Raw genomic sequence first — 14341 nt, 5'->3', positions numbered from 1 at the left:
TTTTATTGTAAGCTTTGATTCATGTTTTTCTAATATAATCTAAGAATTTGCCCCACCTTGTTTATGTATTTATTTACCAAAATGTATGCCCTATTCCATTCCCAAGACTATGGGTAGCTAATGATATTAATGCTCTTCTTTATATCATAAGAATAAAATGCTGGATTCACTTACTAAAAAAGTAACAGAAGTATATAGAGTTTGCTGTGAAACAGATGAAGTATCCAGCATGACCTCATTCCAGATGCTAAAAAAAATAGAAATGCGAGTTTCAGAACTCTGTGAGATGTTGGAAATACTTCCAAAAGAATATATTGAGATCATTGAAGTCACTGAAAAGCTCAGAGCAAAAGAAAGACGACAAAGGTAAGTTTAATACAAGAGTCTGCCAAAATATACCGTATTTTTCCGACTATAAGACGATACTTTTTTCTAAAATCCTTACCCTAAAAACTGAAGGGCGTCTTATTCAAGGAAGTCAGCTGAGAATCGCGCGGTTGCAAAACTGCCCATACTTTGTCTCTGAAAACAGGCTTCCTCCTATCGCTAGCCTCCAATCACGAGTGAAATAGCTTGTCTCCCAAACAGACTTCCTCCAATCACGAGCCTGATGTAACTGACGTCAGCTGATGCTGAACAAACCAATTAGAGGAAGGCTGATTGCAGAGACAAGCTATCTGCAGTTTCACTCGTGCTTGAATGTAGTCAGTTATGCAAAAGAGCCTGGAAATAGAGCTGCAGAGAGACGGTTTCGACCTCCTCCCACCGAGTGTATCAGGTAAATGTCAACTAATTACTAAATAAAAATGTGTTCTGCACTATCTTTAAAATATTGATTTCTTAATTTTGGGTTGGAAAAGTGGGGGTCGTCTTGTACATGGGGGCGTCTTATTGTGGGAAAAATCCGGTAATCTCATCACTGAAGAGAATTTAGCTCTGAATTCCAACCCCATTTCCAACCAATATCAAGAATGGTCGCGTCTCCAGCTTTTGGCCTAAAGGTAGACAACTTCAGAAAGAATGAAAGGTTTTTGTTTGCTGGATGCTTTGGGGATACCTGAGGCCCCTTTAGGGTAAAACAAAAATGGTATAAGCAGCTAGAGAATGTTGGAGATGTCTGGAGAGATTAGTCAGACTATAGGGAATAACAGCCAATAATGCTGAAACAATACAAGTGATGGAGAATCGGCACAGATGGAAAGGTTATTCCCAAGAACCTCAGCACATGGTTGGGGACATAATGGAAGATTATATTTGCTGACTTACAAGGAGTGATAGTATAGACATGGAGCCCCCATTAAAGGTCAGAAAGCATTTAGAGGATTCAGAATAAGAAACACATGAGTTTGAAAACCAAAAGTCTTCCCCAAATTAGCAAAAATAGTCTATGATTAAAAGTTGCAGGATGTTCAGCCAGTAGCACTGGAACTCTCAATCCCTTTTCTTCATGCATTCTGGATATAGCTTCCTTTGGCGACAAAAAGTTTCCTTCTGATGAAGAGTGCTTGGCACCTCATCCTTTCATAAGTACATCAATTATACATCTGTTTTGCCCCTAAGAAAGTGCTACATTTGTTCATTTCAACTAGTAGAAGAGGGCTGGGGAGGGCAGGCAGTGGGAAGTTCTTTCTCACCAATATAATGCATAAGATTTCCCATCTAGTGGGACAATATTGGTGTGGGGAGGGCAGGCAGTGGGAAGTTCTTTCTCACCAATATAATGCATAAGATTTCCCATCTAGTGGGACAATATTGGTGTGGGTTTCTCTTGTAAAATATTATTCTTGTCCTATAAGGACACTCAGCTTTGTTTTGTCTTCTGAAATGAACAAATGTAGCACTTTCTTAGGGGCAAAACAGATGTATAATTGATGTACTTATGAAAGGATGAGGTGCCAAGTACTCTTCATCAGAAGGAAACTTTTTGTCACCAAAGGAAGCTACATCCAGAATGCATGAAGAAAAGGAATTGAGATTTCCTTCCGACTGGAGCAAGAAGGAAGAGGTTGAAGTGCATCCCTCACAGAGACAGGATGTGTCCCTAGCAGATTTCCAATAAGCCACTGTGACCTTTGGTTTAAGAGTTCTCCCTCTCTCTTCCTCTGGCCTAACATATTATAGATTCTTTCTTCACTGTAATACTGAGTCCTTCAGATTTAAATATAATAAAATGCCATATCACCAGGGAACATTAAAAACAAAGGAAGCTTCCTTCAGATGTGAAGAAGTCTTTTCATTTTCAAAATCTTCCTGCTTTCCATTCTTGAAGGGTGCGTGAAGACAAATTGAAAGAACTCAGAAGAATTCAGGAAGAACGGCTGAAGCTTGCTCTTGAGAGAGCAATTGCAGAACCAAAGAAAAGGGTTGGTAGTATTGCTTTAAAGATTATATGTTCTTAGATTGTGCCTTACTCAAACCTTGCTGATGGCATAAGAATGGAAGCTTGCCTAGCTACATAGTCAAAGCCTAAACTATTCGTACTTAAAAGTTTTTACTAGCATCTTATGTCTTACCTAATTTTGCATATTGTTGGCTTGTGAACTATGTGTCCTACTCAATTAAGGACAGAGACATGTTCCTATATACAGAGACATCCCACAATATAGTTCAGCAGTGGTCCCAATTTTTAAATATTTGATTTATAAATATTTGGCCAAAGACTGGTTTAAATAGATGCGCTATAGGAACAGGATTTAACCAATGAAGCAACATAGTCTACTATACTCTAGTGTTTTTTGAATGATGCCAAATAAAGTTATACTAATTATTCGAAAGAGATGCTTTACAATGCATGGGAGCACAGAGAGCACCCATTTGGGGATCATGAAGACATTTATTTGCAAGATTTGCTTGACTGTTTCAGAAGCTGCTCCCGGCTGTCGTCATGTGCATGTATCTTTAGCAGAGTGGCTGTGCATGTACACGCACATGCACATGGAGATAGGTAACAGTAACCTCTGAAGGAGCTGCACAAACTTGGAAAATATTGTCACTGTTTTAAGTTCGAAAACAGTTGCTTTGCATACAGTACTATTCATTGTAAAGCACCTCTTGAATACTCTGCTGTAATTCTCTATTATCTAGGGTACACAAATATGGTAATATGGTACACAAAGAAGAAAGGAAAGGGCAAATGGGGCCCACAATGAGGGTCCTTGCCTTACTGACCTTCCCACTTAGAAACAGTTTTTTTATTATTTTGATTCTTTCCCCTTACACCCACTAATCTGAGGATGACTATTTGGTTCAGCCACAGTATATTTTCTCAGTAAAGACCAGCCTTCCCACCCCTGACGCCTCCAGATCTGTTGGATTATAATCCCCTCATCTCCAGTCAACATTGCCAGTGGCCCAACATCATTAAAGAAAATACAGCCTTGGAAATTACTGTTGTATATGTCATGAGTGTGATGTATGTCATGAGTGTCAGGTGCCCCCTCCAAGTAGAGATGCACTAGGCTTAGCCAGAGTTGATAAATGCTCTCCTTGCCACAGATGTTGCATGGCTGGGTAGCGTCAATCCACACACATCAGACTGCAAACATCTGTTAAGAGACAGTGAGTCCCATCTTGAAAAGGCACATCTCTCCAATCCTGAAATTCAGTTTCCAGAACCAACAGTGACATTAGAAGTTTTCTAGTTCTTTGTATGCATGGAGGATTCAAACAGGACAAAGAATTGGGCCATACATGCAGCCTCATCATGGTTATCTCCAACCTTCATGTACTAAGGCAGGAGCTTTGGGGATATACTCACTTTCAGTTCAGGTCCCTGTGTGATCCAGGACCTAATAAAGCAAGGTCCTGGATTGTGCTGACAGTGTATCCATGTTCCATCTTCAAGCAGGTACAACTCACTTTCAGAACTTCTATCTGAACGCATGGACATTGGACAGAGATTAGGGCAGGGCTGTGTACTTATATCACTTCTTGCTTCACGTTGAATTCTCCATATATTCAGGCAAATACTTGAATTCAACTACTTAACCAAATTCAGCTTGTTCTCCCACTTTCAGTTCATTAGCAATCTTGTCCAAACTCAGAAAATTGGGTTAATTTTATTAACCATGGTACATGTGTTACGTGAACACAACAAAATTCACCTAAATGTAAAAGAAAATTATCCAATGTGGCACAAGAAATTCAAGATGCTGCAAAGCTGCTTGATCCTAGCTAAAGGAAAGTTAGTTTATGAATTCAGAATGTGCATGAATACATTTTTTCAAAAGGAAGACAACCCCAAATTTAAGACAACTCCCCCTCATACACACATACACGAGAAAATGATTCCATCAGTTTTTCTCAGTCTGGCTCCCTTTAGCCATGCAGACTTCAAAGTCTTGAATTCTCAGCAAAAACTATGCTAGCTGGGGAAATTGGGGAACTGAAGCACACACATCCAGAGGGCACTTAGATTGAGATTGGAGGGATCCAACAGGAGAATAGTTTGTCTTCATTATACAGATATAATTTTATTTATTTATTTATTTATATTTATATGGCCGTCCATCTCACAATAAAGTGACTCTGGGTGGCATACAACAAACTTAAAAACAATATATATAAACTAATATTAATGTTATTAATATTAAAAACTTTAAAATTATAAAAGGCACAAAATTAAGAGAATAAAAAAGAGACTAGGTGAACAGCAGGTATTAATTTTACACTGGAGCCATCTCAATATTTCGCCACTCCCCTGGAGTCTCCAGGCCTGATGACACAACCAGGTCTTGAGGGACTTCCGGAAAGTTAAAAGGGATGAAGCCAACCTCACGTCAGGGGGAAGGATGTTACATAAAGCAGGGGCCACAGCAGAAAAGGCCTGCTGCCTAGGACCCACCAAATGAAGCTCCCTAGCCAATGGGACCCACAGCATGCCCTCTCTGCTGGATCTGGTGGGACAGGTAAATGTAATTGGAGAGAGGGGGTCCCTCAAATAACCCAGTCCCAATGCAAGTATATCAGGTGAAATACCAAGTGATGCAGCAACACCTTTATCTGCACTGAATGAGTGTATGTGGGGATACTTTATCTCTTCCTGAAAGAAAATGACCTTACAACTGTGTTTGCACAAGCTAACTTCCACTGTTTTGTATCTAGTTCAGAACCTTAAAACTGGCATATAACTCAGCAGCCAGATTTGAAACAATTCAAAAATCACACTATCCCTCTGTTAAAAACATTGCATTGACTACCATCTGCTCCAGGAAAACTACAAGGGCTAATAATTATTTTTAAAAACCTTCTAAAGGTTGTGGGAGTCAGGTCACTTGGGAAAACACTTCTTTCTGCATTTCTTTCTCTGCCGGCACAAAAGAAATCATCACTGTTGCTGCAAATCTTTCGATGGCATTCTGAGCTGAGCAAGGATTTAGCTTCTTTGTCCACTTTTTAAAAGGCTGTTAAATTCACCTTAAGATCATAGTTTTGTTTTTATATTATTTGTTTTCTTACTAAACAACCTGTGACCCATTGGGTCATTTCAGAGATATTTCCTTACCTAAACAGAGAAACGTAATGACCAAGGGCAAAAAAGCAGTGGGAGTGTGACTTGCAACTTGCTGTTGGCTTCCCCATTGACTTTCCTTGTGGGAAGCTGGCAGGGAGTGTCAGAAATCCTTCCTTCCTTTCCCTTCCCCCCTCCCTCCCTTTCCAGATATAATATAGGCTTGCACCATTTGCCCTCCCCCCACAACCCTCAGAAGAATCCCCATGAAGCCGCCTCCTCAACTGACCCGCAGAACTGCCTGCCACTTTGCTGGGGGGAGATGGAACAAAGGGAGCCACAGACTGTGAGGAAAACTGCACCTCCGCTCCACATTCTGGCATGTCACCAAGGGCCCCCTCCCTCAAGGAAGAGGGCTTACCTGTTGACCACCAGCATCCCCCAGCCAGCCCTACCTTGCCAACAGGCATCCAAGTTTCTCCCTCATTCTTCCCTCAATGCCCATAGCCGTTAAGAGATTTCAAGTTTTCGCCTTGGTTCCAAAGCAGCCAATCACCACTCACCTGTCAGGTCTTGCCACCAGCCAATTGAGTGGAGAGGACAGTGGAGGTGACAGAGGGAGGCAGGAAAGAGGTTGGGGATTCGCCCATGACGATCATGTGACCTGGGCTGACCACAGCAGTGCAGCAGCACAGCAGTGCTGAAGCAGCCACAAATTTCCCAAATTTCAATCCCATGGGAGTGATGGGTCCCGGATTTTGGATGCATTCTGTAAGTTAGCCCATTTGAGGTACCTTGGTTCAAAAATTGTTGCCCTATGATGCACTGTTTCACCCAGTTGAAGGTTACAGACACAAGAGTTTTAGTAGTATATAGATTTCAGTTCTGAAAGATTAGAATATTATAACATAAATAAATAATACTGTAGACAGCGAGTGTCTAAAGAACTTATTTTTAATATAATCATGCAGACACCTAGTTTCTGGACCAATACAGTCACAACATAATCGAAGTAGGATATTTAATAAGATCTAGCCTTAAGATACATGTCCATGTTAATAGGGCCAAGTTAGTCATAACTACCTTGTCCTATGGATTTAAGTGGTCTATGCTAATCATCACAGTGTCTGGTTCCATCACCTTATCTTCAACTAATATTTCCAATCATGTCTCAGAAACAAAAGAATGTACAAACATTGCCAAAACTCGTCCGTGTGAAGCAAAGTATTTTCTAAATGTACATAAGGTGCAGGTTCCTTAAATTCCAGTAGTTGGGTGAGGTGTCCAGCGGTTGCTACATTATTGGGTTCCTGGTCCAAAAATGCTGAGCCCTTTTTGGACAACTCAGTGATTTTAAGCACTGAGGTGATTGTGTTTTGCGTCACAGAAGTTTAATGTATTCATTTCCTTCAGTTCTGGAGTTTTGTTCTAAGTAGATCTACCTAAAGGAATCCATTCCAAACATTTCTATGATTGCATAAAATAAAACTGAAATATTATCTATTAAACTTTAACAGGAAAACTAAGGCTGATTTTAAAAGTCCATGCATATGAACATTTGATACTTTCTGGCTTTCCTTTAGATGGGAAGAAAACTAGTGTACCGGTCACAGCCTCCAAAGACTAAGCAAGAAGGAGAACACATTACAGATGCAACTACAAAAAGTGAAGATGATTACTACTTTACTTGAATTTTTTTGCAAAACGTGTTTTTAGACTAGTTATAGCTCTTGCTCCTAGCATAGTGTAACAGAGACACATAAAGTAAATGGTGACAGAATAAATCTGATCCTGTTTGCTTTAAAACTTTTGAATTAAGACTAAATAATCCCAGTTTTAGGAACTATCAGACATATCACTTTTGTTGTTTATCTTCCATATTGATTATTTCTTTCAACAATATGTAGTTTTCTGTCCCCCCACAAAAAATTTAAAGTTACAAAACATGAATTAAAAAAAAAACTACAATTGAATATATATTTAACACAGTTTTAAAAAAAACAAGGTTTTCCAACATTATTCTCTCATTTCTCCATCTTCTTCTTCTTCCTCTACACCTCTTATATACAGAACATTGTTGCACCTGGCAATAAAGATATAGGTTATTTTTGCTATAATTCACATGAATTTAAAAGAAAACTGATTTCTATAGCTGGTTTCCATTCAAATATAATTTTTAATACTATATTTGGTGCTATGTTTAATTAATATTAAAATTGCCTGTTTATTGCATTTGCATCATTACTTTAGTACATTTTTCTATTGCTGTCAAATACACTAATGCACAAATTTCAAATTAGTATAAAAAAGCAATAAAGAAACAGTGTTTTATAAAGAATAAAATCAGGTGTGAGACAAGCAATTTTTGGCTCATGTAACAGTATTCTAGTATTCTGCTTTCCCAGTCCTGTGCCTTCCATTTTCACTTGTCATTAAAATCTTGGGGACCCAACTGGACCATATTGTGAAGGACAAAGGGAATGCAGGGGAGAAGAAGAAACAGTGCTTTCTGATTGTTCTAGGATAATCATCTAGGAGAAATTTCATCTAGACACTTAACAGAATATTTAAAATCAAGAGCTTATTCTATCCATAAAGTATTTGATTAGTATACATTTTCAGACATCAAGAAGCAGTGTTTTATAAAGAATGAAATCAGGTGTGAGACAAGCAATTTTTGGCAGTCCTCAGGTTACAGTAGCAATTAGGACTGGAATTTCCGTCACTAAGCAATGCAGTTGTAAATCATGTCATGTGACCTCATCACTTAGCAACAACAATTCCAGCAGTCCTGGTTGCCATTGTAACTCCAGGACCATGCAGATTGTTAAGCGAGGACCTCACACGACTGTGACATGGGAAGAGGCAGGAGTCTCAGTCAAGCAGGCCAGTGGGTGAGAGCTGTGGGTGGGCAGGTGCCACGGGCAGGCACTATGGAGTGCAGGCAGGTGGGTGCTGTGGGCAGGTGCTACAAAGCATGGGCAGGTGGGTGAAAAAGTGGTGGGAACAGGAGCAACCTGCGACTTCCTACTGGCTTTCCCATTGACTTTGCTTGAGGAAAGGTGGCAGGGAAGGTCACAAATGGCAATCACATGACCGTGGGGCAGTGCAACCGTCATAATCGCAAGCCTGTTGCCATGTGCCCAAGTCATGATCACATGACTGCAGGGACGCTGTGATGGTTGCAATTTCACAAACCAGTCTAAGTCCCCCATGTTCAGCACCGTCATAACTTTGAACAGTTGGTGAACAAGTGGTCATTACCCAAGGACTACCTGTGGTTGATAAATGTTATTTATTTGTTAGATTTATAATTCAAATTTTCTCCAAGAGTTTAAGGCAATTCACATGGAGGCTTCCTCTCATTTTATTACCACAATAATCTGGCAAGGTAGATTGGGACTAAAATGTAGCAGTTGGACCCACATTTTCTAATAAGCTTCCACAGCTGAAGGTGGATTTTAACTTGTCTCTCTTTGCTACTCATCCAACACTTCAACTACTATTACCACACAACTTAATTTTAACCCACTCATTTACATGCTGAAGTTACCTTATCAGAACTTCACCAAGATGTCCAGACAGCGCACCATCAATATATTCTTCTGTATTGGCAAGCTTTATGAAAATAAATGAATATTATTAGATGGGAGAGTTACACACATTCCTTTTAGAGAACACTTTCTACAACCCATTCTTAAAATTTAACAGAATTTCAAACATTTAGTATGCTTAGTTGGTGGTTCTCAAACTATGAAGACTTCTGGGATCTTATAAGGCGTCTATCATATGCATGAAATATAGAAAACATTTTTTTTTAAAAAGGAAGCATTACACAGATCTTCAGCTAACACATACGGTGATCAAGAAATATTTCATGGCCTGGTATGAGGTGGCAGGCAGAGAAAAAACAGGCTGGCTTAGGAGGCAGAATACAAGGAAGAGCACCAGCCAGTTAGGATTCCTCCTAGCCAGCACATTTCTCTCCCTTCCTGCATACAATATATGCCATCTATTCCTGCTGTTGCCACATTCCTGGCATCATGCCTGGCTGGGATCCATGTAAGCTGCCCATAAATGTTCTCATACCATAACAGTAATGCTGTTGTCTAGGTGCTGCCAGACCTACCCAGCTAACTGACGAGGCTCCTGGGGCATCCTGCCTCCTGCCACCCTTTTTCATATTTCCTTTCTTCCATAAATTTTGACACACCTCAGCCTTAATGATGAGGGCAGTGCCAACATACTTTTTTCTCCATCCCCTTTCCTCATTAGAAGGGCCATAAGGCAGAGGCTCCCTGCAGAAATGGAGGAGGTAGACCCTGGTCCATGCCTGCAGTCCCACGCAACCAACCAATAGCATCCCCACTGGCAAAGACCCCTTTGTCTGCTTGGTATCCACCGCTGCACACACACTCACCTGGGGAGTCAGTGCAGAACAGGCCCTTCGAGAGCCCTGGCTTTGCCTGTGCCTGCCTACACCCGGGCAGGGAAACAAGGAGAGTGCACTGGCTTCCCTAAACCAGCACAAAAGGCTCCTTGAGCCAAAAAAGAAAATAAGTACACAGGTGGGGAGTGTGTTTGGTCATTAAAAAATATTTATACTTTGTTTTTAACTTCCTTTATTTAACCTTTTCTGAACAAGTGTGTATATACGCATAGAGGAGGGGAGGAGTCTATGGAAGAGGAAGACAATGTCATAGTCCCTTGGGACTACCTCTGTAGGTCGCTAAAAGATTTCCTTTCCTGAGCAGGAAATAAATATTTATTTGTACTTATGTAATACTACTTTTCAGATGATGCATGTTTAATAAAAAACAAACTCATTTAAAAGCATCATTCATGATTGAATTCACAGCTTTTTGACTTTTATCTTTTATTTCAGTCAATAGATATACCAAGTAGAATTACTATCATATAGGGCAGGGGTTCTCAAAATATGGCCTGTGGGCTAGATACAGCCCGCCAGGGTCATTTATCCAGCCCACCCGCCTGATTGGCCACCGCTGCTGCCTGTCAGAAGCAGAAGTGTCGGGGCTGTGTCAGGGGCTGCAGGCAATGCACGAGGAGGGAGATCGCAGAGCCGGACTATTCTACATGACAGGTATGCCGGGTCCGGCGGCTCTCCTCCTCTCCTCATACTCCGTGGGAGGGATCCTCTGTGCAGGGTGATCGGCGGGGTCCAGGGTGCCCTATTACTATACTTTTTCAAACTATAGTTCGGCCCCCCAACGTTCTGAGGGACCGTGAACTGGCCCCCTGTTTAAAAAGTTTGAGGACCCCTGATATAGGGGTTTGCAAACTTTTTTTTAATGTTACAAAGGGCTTCACACTCAAAAACGTAGGGGATCACTGTCCTGAATTTAATATACAATTCAATTGTGAAAAAGTGAATTTATTATTTAAGAAAACTCTTGCTGTACCTCCTAATAATACATACGTGTACATGCAATTCTATGTAGGCTAGCAAGCAGTCCGGCACCAGGTAGAGAGATCACAGCCGCCTGCTCATTTTCCATTCTGGCCATAGAAGAAGAGTCCCCTCTTCTTCATCTATCATGTAAATACAATAGGCTGGTGGAGTTGATAATTCTGTTCTTCCTCTACCAATCAGCTTAGTAGAAACCGGGGTTTTTTTGGGGGGGGGGAGTGTTGGTAAACTAAGAATCTAATTTGTATTTCAATGTTATCCACAAAGAAAACCTCCCCTCCTCCAAATCCAGGATTTGGTTCATAATTCTTACAGACGTCCATGAGTTTATAAGGGTAGGTTTGTGGATGTTACATTTCAAATATTTTAGTTTACTTTGTTAGTAATAACACTGTACGGTATGAACACTGCAAAGTATGAACACTGCAAAAGTACAAACAACAAAGCATGAATCCTAAGTTAAATTGCCAATAAAATGTAGAGATTAACCTGATTGCTAAACTTAGCAATTGGGCTTTGCATTTCGTTGTTTGCTTTTTGCAATATTCATATAGTTCAATACTATATTTGCATAGATTAAGCCTCAATTTATTTGCTCAAATGTAATCCCTTACTGTACTCTGGTACAGCACAGAGGCAGCATCTTCTCCAGCTGCATAACATGGATATTTTCTTCCAGCCTGACTTACCTGCATATTCATGTAGCCATCAACCGATACAAGGTAGCCCTTGTACTCCATTCCCCACTTCAATTTCACCATTACTGGTTTCCCAGTCAGCCCATTTAGGAATGGCTTTGGATTGAGAGGCAAACTCTGCATGGATAATGAAATATAAAATCAGCCCCCCACTAGTTAGACCAAACTCTTATCTAGATTAGAGTTTGATTTCTAAGGTTTATCAATAACAAGTTTAAGATAAAGACTATAGCATTTCAACAACTGTTGCTGAGAGATACCTTTAATTCTATAAATGCCATATAGGCATCTTGACTTTTAGGAACTTTTATTCTTATGACAGCCATAACCCAACCTACTGGTCTCAATAACTGAGACATTATTTCAATTCAATTAACTGAGACAATTGGGGAAGGGTGCTCTAAAAATCTGTCTAATCCTCTTAAAATTGTCCAAACTGGTGGGCATAATTACATGTTGTATTACCTTAGTGAATTCAGAGCTAACTTCTTTACGAAGATGTGCTGTTTCCTCCACCTTAAGTCTTTCACTATTCACCTCAAACTTGAGTTCTAGCACCATGGTACCATCCATGATACACCTTTAGCAGGCTTTATCTTACTGGCTTTTTAAGCTTTAGCTAAACAAGCCCCAAACACTGTGACAAGAACTCCCTCCCTCCCTTTCTCTCTCTTTTTTCTCCAATTTATATAGCCTCCCATCTCACCACAGGTGAGTCTGAGAGGCGTACAGCAAAGCTAAAAACAGTCAACTATATATATACTGTATATTACAGTATTCTGACTGTACTCAAGCCACATATTTGCCTGAAGGCATCCTAACACTAGGAATTTTATTTTTAATCCCCCAGGAAGGGTACACTGAGAGTCCCTCTCCAAAGGAGCTCCATCTGATGGGACCCAGGCGACATGCCTTTTCTGCTGTGGCCCCTGCCCTTTGGAACATCATTCCCGCCCCACCCGAAGTGAGGTTAGCCCCATCTTTGTTAGCCTTCTGGGAGGTCCTTAAAACATGGTTTTTCCATCAACCTCGGGGTTCCCGTGGGGAGCCTGCAAGGTGGTTGCATGAAGTCAAGTGACTGTTCTCCCACAATCTTGGGTTTTATGTTTTTTATTCTATTTACGCCTCATTGTTTTAAGATTATGTAGTTTTAACTGTTGTTACGTTTGTATGCTGCCCAGAGTCACGTTTTCGTGAGATGGGCGGCTATATAAATATGCTAAAAAAATAAATGTACGTATGTTCCGGCATGGTGTAAGCAATAAAAGTTGCAACTTCCCTGAAAAGTAGAGCCCATTCTTCTCCCCACCATATACACAGACACACACCCACACAGAAAACTAGGAATCTGCAAAAATCAGGACAGTCCATTAGCCATTCTAGCTCGGTACTGTGGAAAACAGCCTTTCCCAGCCTGGTGGGTCCATCCAGCTAGGAGTGATAAGAACTCTACCCCAACACATCTGCTGGGATAAAAGCATATTAACCTGCGACGGTTGGGATAACCCGCAGCACCCCGCCAAAACTGCAGCCAAGAAACTCTTCCTAAGCCGCGGTCGCAGATGCACCACCCCGAACCCGGGACCTTCCGAACGCGCTCCACTTCCCCCTCCCCTACTCACCATAGCAACCCGGCCAGGCGAGGGGCGGCTGCGACTGCAAAAATTACTCGCGGGCAGCACGTGCGCCCGCCAAACTTGCAAAAGAAAAAGCCGGGAAGTGATGTCACAAGTCTTCTCTTTCCTCGAGCAGAGACGCCTTCCTGTTGACCTTTCACCTGCACGGAATAACGTTCCCTCGTCCCGCTGATAGACTTGCACATTTTCCTATCTCTATGGTCCCAGGCGAAGGCGGGAAGAAAGGGCACGCTCCGATAGGGGAGTTTCCAGAGACTAAGAGGAAAGGCGGGGTAGAGCGGCTGAGTTTGGCTGAAGCAGAAGAGACAGTAGAGAGTGACTGGCTGGTTGTGTGAGAGAGCCTCGATGAGAATGCCTTTAATCAGTGCCATTGGCTGATTTCTTACGCGGTACAGTTAGAGTCCTCCGGCCCTTGGTATCCAGATTGCAAAAACGGGCAGTGCACGTTATTAGTGAAAGTAGAAAGTCTGTTCTGCTTTAGGCTGAAACTAAGCGCAGTTGCCAGCTACGATGGTGCATAACTTTCTCACTGGAGGATTTAGAGGATTTTTGCTAAGAAGATTCCTTCTGGCTTCCCTGTAATTGTGGAGCCTGTGGAGCGGGACCAGGGGATGCAATTGCTCTAATGTTCACTGTTGTGCACCAGTTTATAAAGACCTGTACCTTTGAGCAGTGAATGACTAATTATTAATGGTATAGTCGTGGGCATGTTTGCTTCAGGTTTTTCCACGCATCCTCATCACCATGGTGGAAAGACTTATTTCATTGGTTGCAGAAGCAGCACAATTTATGATATAATTTCCTCCTGGTCCTAAGAGAGAAAAGAAGCACAGCAAAGTGGCTGTCTGGATAAGCCCTTAGAAATAAGCTTCATATAACCAGTAGAGCATTATCCAAGAGGACAATCTAGAGTATGCTGAGGAGGAGCCTTTAAATGAGATGGGCAAGGTTGGCATTATGCTCTGCTCCAGTTGTCCCAGCAAGTCTCCTGTGGGACTGCCCCCACAACTCAGTGCTATCACTGGGTGTTATGACTCCAGGGTCATTTGGCTATTAATGCAAGAAAGAGCAGACACTTGCATAGCTGATTCCTTCTCTGGGGGGAGGGTTGGACATGGGGATATCA

General features: G+C 41.4%; 2 protein-coding genes across 2 annotated transcripts in view; one reads left to right on the top strand and one right to left on the bottom strand.

Annotated features, from left to right (window-relative positions):
- CCDC38 (coiled-coil domain containing 38) overlaps positions 1-7140 on the top strand; it is a 34795-nt gene extending 27655 nt beyond the window's left edge. The window contains exons 15-17 of the mRNA XM_088141506.1: positions 152-366; positions 2270-2363; positions 7033-7140. Coding sequence (XP_087997632.1) covers positions 152-366; positions 2270-2363; positions 7033-7140 — 417 coding nt within the window. The remainder of the gene's footprint in view (positions 1-151; positions 367-2269; positions 2364-7032) is intronic.
- On the bottom strand, positions 6388-13359 carry SNRPF (small nuclear ribonucleoprotein polypeptide F). Its single transcript, XM_007424622.3, has 4 exons — positions 13201-13359; positions 11570-11695; positions 9003-9067; positions 6388-7532 (listed from the first exon to the last, which is right to left on the bottom strand). Exons 1-4 carry the CDS (start codon positions 13201-13203, stop codon positions 7466-7468), a joined length of 261 nt encoding a protein of 86 aa, XP_007424684.1. The 5' UTR covers positions 13204-13359; the 3' UTR covers positions 6388-7465.
- Between the last annotated feature and the right edge of the window lie 982 nt (positions 13360-14341).

Source organism: Python bivittatus, unplaced genomic scaffold (assembly GCF_059951505.1).
Source record: "Python bivittatus isolate LINGU-HERP-01145 unplaced genomic scaffold, Pbiv_v1 ctg000330_np1212, whole genome shotgun sequence".
In the NCBI taxonomy this organism is placed as follows: domain Eukaryota; kingdom Metazoa; phylum Chordata; class Lepidosauria; order Squamata; family Pythonidae; genus Python; species Python bivittatus.
Note: the sequence above shows the minus strand (reverse complement) of the source record. Positions and strands in the feature narration are given on the sequence as shown.

What these genes read in the sequence shown, in the direction of transcription:
- SNRPF (XM_007424622.3), bottom strand. An exon ending in ATGGCTACATGAATATGCAG is followed by an intron (nt 9,068 to 11,569) that starts GTAAGTCAGGCT and finishes ATTTTCATAAAG; the next exon opens with CTTGCCAATACAGAAGAATA. An exon ending in CTTGGTGAAGTTCTGATAAG is followed by an intron (nt 7,533 to 9,002) that starts GTAACTTCAGCA and finishes CTTTATTGCCAG; the next exon opens with GTGCAACAATGTTCTGTATA.